This window comes from Pteropus vampyrus, unplaced genomic scaffold (genome assembly GCF_000151845.1).
Source record: "Pteropus vampyrus isolate Shadow unplaced genomic scaffold, Pvam_2.0 Scaffold89, whole genome shotgun sequence".
NCBI classification, from domain to species: Eukaryota; Metazoa; Chordata; class Mammalia; order Chiroptera; family Pteropodidae; genus Pteropus; species Pteropus vampyrus.
This window is the reverse complement of record NW_011888870.1, coordinates 5,486,610-5,493,982: the sequence shown is the minus strand read 5'-3', so window position 1 is coordinate 5,493,982 and position 7,373 is coordinate 5,486,610. Positions and strand designations below refer to the sequence as shown.

Sequence of the window (7,373 nt, the reverse complement as noted above, 5' to 3'; positions counted from 1 at the left end):
GAACTCTAATACACTGAAGGGCTGTTATGAGTAGGGTTATATTTAGAAAGTGCTTTGTGGAAGCTGTTTAATACTCTTAGCAAAAAGTAAGTACGCATATCATATATGATACTTTAAATCATTCATTCGTAAGTGTCTCTTATTAATGTTACCAATAAAAATAGAAATATTTTGAAAATTACTGTGACAAGTATTTATCTTTCATTGTCTCTTTAATGAAGCATATTTGTTCATGGTCTTATTTATTAGATAGTTTTTAAGAATATGATAACTTTTTATTCTATAAGCTAACCCAATGCATACATGATTAGTAAAACTTAGGGTTACGAAAGATCCAGAGAGAACAATATTCCCTACTGAAGAGTCTGCAAATATCTTAAAAGGCTGTATGTCTCGTCCAAGGTCCCACAGCCAGGCAGAGATTAAAAGCAAGTCCTTTCAACCATGAAGCTATATGGCCTCATTTTATAAACCATATGTCATATGAAAGGTATATGATTCTTTTGACTAAATGATTGCAAATGCATAATCACATAACTTTATTAACAGATTGAGATGGATGCTTTTACTGAACTCTGGGAGCAAAGTTCCAGACAGGGAGCTACGGAACACACACAGGTGAGTTGGAAAGTGGAAGGAAGGAAGGGTCAAGGCATCTGAGCTCTTAACAAGGAGCATGTCTATCCAAAAATTCTTGTACTTAGATATCGGATACTATATTTACCTTCTCATCCTGCTTCCTTGCAACGTAGTTGTTTAGGAATGCTTCTCTGGAGTTTATTTCTTCATCCAACAGTAAAGAAAAAACAAGGTTATTTATTTTCAATTCTTCCTGTAGAAATATTTAAAAGGAGGGGGGAATAAATGATCAATAATCCTACCAAAGAAAGGATTTTCTATTGAGAGTCACAGACTTGGCACTCATCAAGCAAGTTTATGACATACAAGTAATAAATTCTTTTTTTAAGAAAACAGGGATATAAACTGTTACAATAACTGCTCAGTTATTTTACCTTTTTCATCTTTTCAGTATAAAACAGATACAGAAAAATACATAAAACAAATGTATAGTTTAACGAGTTATTACAAAGGCAAACACCGTTTTCGTCACCACCCAGTTCAAGAAACAACTTTGCCACTGCTGGAAGTCCCTTTCCATGTGTCCTCATTGTAATCTCAGTCCCAATAATAACCATTGTTCTGATTTATAGTAATCACTTTCTTGTGTTTCTTTATAGTTTTATTACCTAAATATGTATTTCTAGGCACTACAGTATAACTTCTCCATTAAAAAAATGATCACATTCTTAAGTCTCTTATACTCCACAGATTCCCTTCCATTCCTTTCTTTTCCTTACATTTATTTGTAGTTATTTACAGTTTCACCTAATCTGGGTTTTATGAACTGCAGACTTATGATGAGTTTATTAGGGTCCTTCATCCTATGTATTTCGTGAAAATTGGCACCTGGATCAGAGATTTGATCAGACCCAGGTTTGGTCCCTTTGGCAAGACCGTAGGTGATATTGTTCTTTGATCGGGACACATAAAATATTGGATTGTCTGCCTTTTGAGAGTTGCAAAGTGGTAATATTCTATTTCTCTATTTCTTTTTCATTTATTAATTGAAATTCTTTTTGTAAGAGGTGCTTCTTATTTGCTTTTTGGTTACCTAGTGGTATAGTTTATATAAGAAGGCAGAAAAAATACTTGATGCTTTCTCTTTATCAGTTTTTAGATAATGCATTGGTTGTTATCCTCTCAAAGTGAACAATTGGCATTTTTTCTTTTTAAAATATCACAAATTCATAAGTTAAAAAAAATTGATGGGTTTTAGTTAATTGTAATTATTATCATTGTTGAATCTTAACTTGTCCCATGTAGGGGAGCTTTTAAAATTGGCTCCTGAGTCCTTTTGACATCATCTAGTAGTCTTCAATAGCTTCTTCATTATCTTATTTGAAAGGTGTTCTAAGCATATCTCTTAAAAATAACAGCTTTGTTAAGATGTAGCTCACAATGCATATAATTCACTTATTTAAGTTGTATAAATCAATGGTTTTAGTATATTCACAGAGTTGTACAACCATCGCCACAATCAATTTCAGAATATTTCATCGCTCTGAAAAATAAATCCTTTAGCAGTCATTTCATATTTCTTCCCACACCTCCCAGGGGCTCCCTGCCTCTGCCCCAAGGCAATCACTAATTAACTTTCTGTCTCTATGAATTTGCCTATTCTGGACATTTTATATAAATGGAATCATTCGATATGTGGCCTTGGGTGTCAGGCTTCTTTAGCTTAGCATGTTTTCAAGGTTCATCCTTGTTGTAGCATCTGTTACTACTTTTATTGCCAAATAATATTCTATTATATGGATAAAGTATATTTTACTTATCTATTCATAGTTGTTGGACATTTGGATTGTTTCTATTTTTTGGCCGTTTTATGACTAATGCTGGGGCATTCATTCCCAATCTCTTCTCACCTGCATATATTCTCTTCCCGCTGGGCCGGTCATTGTGTTCTATGGGAGAAATGGCCCCTCTCCCATGGCTGCAGGTCTGCCAGGTCCTGTTGCCTCGTTGGCTTCCCATTGTTTCTAGTCTCCATGCGTTTCGCCACTCTCTGTTGTTTCCCTTAACCCTGCCCATACCTCAGTAAAGAGTTCCTGCGTTAAATTCTCTTAAATGTAACCCTTTGGGTGTACCTCTTCTTGGGACCCTGAGGTTACAGACGTCCTCCTGGAGGTTCCCTTAACTACTCTCATCTTTTTTCGTTGGCCCCTTGCTTTGGTGAGACATATCTTCGAATAGCTCCCTGAGAATGGGTGTATATAAATTTTCGAGACCTTGCATTTCTCAAAATGTTATTATTCTTCTCTTATACTCAGTTAATGGTTTGCCCAGGTACAGAATCCAATGTTAGGAATAATTTTCTCTCAAAATTTAAAGGCTTCACTCCCTTGGTCTTCTTGCTTCTAGTCACACTTCATTTCTATTCTTACTGCTGATTTTTTTCATCTGATCTTTTGGGCATGTGGACTATTTATTCATTTAACGTACAGTATGAGCCTAGCCCTTTTCAAATAGCTGGAGATTCAGGGATAAACAAGACAGACTCAGTCCCTACCCTCATGGAGCTTATAGTCTTGAGGGTATTAAAAGTACCCTCATGGAGCTTATAGTCTTAAGGGTATTAAAAATAACCTCACGAAAAGTAAAATCCAGTTGCAATAAGTAATAGAAAGTAGAAGAACATAGTATATAAAAAGCAAATCTACCCTAGTCTTAGGAACTAGCTTTTAAGCTGGTACCTGACAGACAGATAGATACAGGCTAGGGTGCAGAGAAGTTGGCGGAGAGTATTACTGGCAGAGTTGGGAGGAAGGACGACACTGGTGTGTTCAAGGCAGCAGAGGAAGGAGTGTGGCAAGTGAGTGAGAGGGCGGCACAGATGAGGTGGGAGCGGGAGCCAGGGCCACAGCCTGCAGGACCCTGGTGCCAGGAAGGGTGTTGTTCTTTAACCCCATAACACTGAGAGGCCCTGGAGGCTCCTTAAAAGAAAAAGTCATGTAAGTAAAACTTTTATTTACCTGGTTCACAACCATCTCTGCCTTCACTCTCCTTTTAAAAAGCCTTTTCAAATGTTCGTCGAAATTCTGTGTGCTCTCTTGGATTGAGTTTTGAAGTTTCTTCAATTCTGCTTCTAATGACTGAAAGGAAGACAATAGCAAAGTTAATGTTTAGGAGCATCAAATGCCCCTTGCAAGTGGTGTTTACATTTGCCACGAGGGTAGGGCAGGTGGCCAGCAAGTCCTTTGAGGTGTTCTGAGATCTCTGCCCCCTAAGGACCGGAGATGTTCCCACCCTGATTTGTTTACTATATTGTGAGTCTGAGATTTTTGCTTGAAAAAGATTACACTGGAAAAAAATGTTAAAAATCACTGGTCATGGCTAATGATGCAGGCAGCAGTAGGCTTAGTAAAACAAATTACAGTAAATCTTTCTAAAAAATTCTGACTCTATATAGGACAGAAATTTCTAGGTACACTATCTGGCCTGGAAAAAAAATCTTGATATTTTAAAAAGCTATGAATGCATCTTCATGGATTTTTTTTTTTTTATCTTAAGAAACTAAGAAGTGAATATATATGTACTCTTTCTCATTTTCTATATGTTTTGTCCCTCCAAATGGTTCTATATCAGGGAGAAAGTCCCACCCTCTTTTTAAAAAATTCCACCAGGACTTAGAGCTAAGCACACAGTAGGTAAGTGAAAAGCTATAAATTTATATCTTTTAAGGAGAACAATAATTTTTTTGGTAACTTTTAAGTTTTGACACAAGTTCAAATTTACAGAAAAGTTGCAGGAACAGTACAAAGAATTCTCATATACTTTTAACCAATTTAATCAGTTGTTAATATTATGCCCAATTTGCTTTATCATTTGTTCAATATTTATGCCCCTCCCCTCCTCTCTGCTCCTTTATTATTATTATTATTTTTTAAATTGGGAAGAGAGAAATTTGAGACAGTGAACATAAATCATTTTTGAAGTTTTTTGAGAAGATATTGAGTAGTGGACTGAGAAGAAAGTGGGAGTTTTTTTCTGTTTTTCTTTTGAAATAAATTCAGACTAACATCAAAGTCACAAGAACAGTAGGACAAACTTCAGAATCTCCTTCAAGGGAGTCTTTTTCTTTTCTTTTTGTACAAGATGAGAGATGTATACAATGTATAAGATTATAACAATGTGTCTATGCTGGTGGGAAAAATCTAATACAGAGGGAAGCACCAATGATGTCAGAAATAGGAGCAAATTGCTGGAGTAACAATTTTGAATGTGTAAGATGGGATGGATCTAGTGCACAAGTGGAGGACCGGCCTTGGGTAGATGCAAGGCCATGTCATCCGTAAGAAACAGGCAGGGAGAGTCTATGGATTTAGCGCAGGTTGGTGGGACGTTGTAGTAGAAGAGTAAGGAAAATCTCTTCTAGTTGCTTCTCTTTGCCCAGTGAAACAGAAAATAAAATGAGAGAGAGTTGAGGGAGTCAGGTGTTGGAAGTTCAAGGATCGAGAACATGTGAAGTGGTCCTCTAGGACAGGGGTCCCCAACCCCTGGGCCATAGACTGGTCCTGGTCAGTGGCCTATTAAGAACTGGGCCACACAGCAGGAGGTGAGCGGCAGGTGAGCAAAACTTCATCTGTATTTGCAGCTGCTCCCCAGCACTAGCTTCACCACCTCAGCTCCACCTCAGATCAGCAGGCATTAGATTCTCATAGGAGCACTGGTCCCTGGTGCCAAAAAGGTTGGGGACCGCTGCTCTTGGACCTTGCTTCTTAAAGTGTAGTCAGCTCACCAGAAGCAGCTGCACTATCTGGTTGCTTGTTAGAAAGCTTGGGATGCTTCCATTTTCTCAGAATATCTGAATCTGAATCTGAATCTGAATCTGAATTTTTAACAAGGTCCCCCAGATAATGTGGACTAAGCTAGTGGGGAAATGGAATGAAAGCACCATATTTTTCTTTATCCACTGTGGGTGTGGGTGCAGAGAAGGCCTAGTACTGGGTTTAATCAAGGCTGCTGGGTTTTATCAGGTGAGTATGACCAAGGTGCAGAGAAGTAGGGGTAGAGAAGTAGGGGTATAGGCAGTGCACTGTCTTATAAGGCAAGACCATGGAGTAAATGCTACCACCTTATTTGTATTCTCGAACTCCTTGAAATCTTTACTGCATTCAGATCTACTCAGTTTGGCTTTCAGGTAAGTACTATGTAAGGATAAAATGCAAGGGCCCTGTCAGGGGACCGCAGTGAATAAAAATAGGGACAGGTTAACAATAGGTTCCCAGGAGTTGTTCATGAGATACAGCCACTATTAAGCTGGCAAAATGTCCTGCCTCAGATGATGGTGTAATTTTACTTTCTTCACAGAAGAAGAAATATTATGTATTTGGTTGTATACCAAAAACTTTTATACCTCCATTATAATTGTGGGCAATTTTGATGTGGGAATGTTTCTTTGTGATGGAAGAAGATAAAAGTAGAATAGCAAAAATCTCAAATTAGAACTGGAAAGTACGTGCTGCACTGATTGTGTCATTCTCTCACGTTCTTTCCTTAAGTCTGAGAACAAATCAAGCAAGATTTGTTCTGAACTCCAGTAGGTGTAGACAATATAGAGCAGTGCCTTGAACATACTATAACAGGTATTCATCAAACATTTGAAGAATGAATGGAAGATAAAATGAATTGCAACATGTGGGAAATGTTGAAATCAATAAGAACTTTAAAAAAAAAACATTGAAAAATGTTCTTTTTGTTTTAAATTGTTCTAATTCTTTAAATTTATATCCACCTACTTTCCCAAATTATCTTGAGTATTTTTAAGCTGAAATACTATCCTTAAGCTACTAAAGACACTGAGAAAATCAAGAACAATTAATTTGAAAATATACTGAAACAAAACTCTGGATATGGTAGAGTATATTAATTCTTTGCTTGCTCTTCTGACCTTTCTATACTTATCTTTTTCTTCATTTAACTCCTTGACTTTTTTCTCATAATCTTTGAATTGCTTTTTTTCCTCTTCAGACCATAGAGCATCAGGTTTTGCCATGAAAGCAGGTTGAGAAATCACCTGAAGATGTAAAGAAAAGCATATATTATATCTCAAACATAAATGTAACTGTACAACAAAAGCTCAGTTATCATGATAGTTTAAAAAAAAAAGAGCCCTTTAACAGGGTACAGTTCTTCACACTGGCAAGACAATGAACTGACACTTTGACCAAAAGTTATGAAAAAATGTTACAAATGTTTTTCTATGACTTAAGTGAGGGTGAGCAGTTTGGAATGTACCCAGACTCTTATGGGACAGGTTTGAAAGTGCGTGTTGATATGTTGATACCTAGAACTATGCCTGAAGCTCCAAGGATACCATATATGTCAGGTATCAAAGAGAATGTTTCTTGGTGTATCTGGAGAATTACAGGTGCAGCGTTATCCCTGCTTTCTGTAGAGACAAAAACCAATGTGGTTGTTTGGTTTTGCCTGTTGGTTTGCTTTTTTGTCAGATTAGAAGGCAGATTCAGATTTCTTATTTGCCTGATGTGATATGTATATAAGGTATTGAGAGGTTGTCTATTTATTGCTGTAGAATTTTTAAAACTCAGGTTCATATAGCAAAAATGGTCAAATTTAAGTAACATCCACCACCCCATTCCACCTTCCACAAGGATGTCCAGAAATCTCACCATTCTCAAAATGTCTTCCTTCTTGACTTCCAGAACTCCTCCCATCATGTCCATCAGGGCTCGGTGTCTGGCATCAGTGCTCTGGGAAGGAGCCAGGGGCAGGGAGGGAAGCTGAGA

General features: G+C 37.3%; 1 protein-coding gene across 1 annotated transcript in view; it reads right to left on the bottom strand.

Annotated features, from left to right (window-relative positions):
- The window catches only part of CFAP43 (cilia and flagella associated protein 43), an 86,402-nt gene that overhangs the window by 9,456 nt on the left and 69,573 nt on the right, over positions 1-7,373 (bottom strand). Inside the window, 3 exon segments of the mRNA XM_023532723.1 lie at positions 725-832; positions 3,597-3,716; positions 6,515-6,640. Coding sequence (XP_023388491.1) covers positions 725-832; positions 3,597-3,716; positions 6,515-6,640 — 354 coding nt within the window.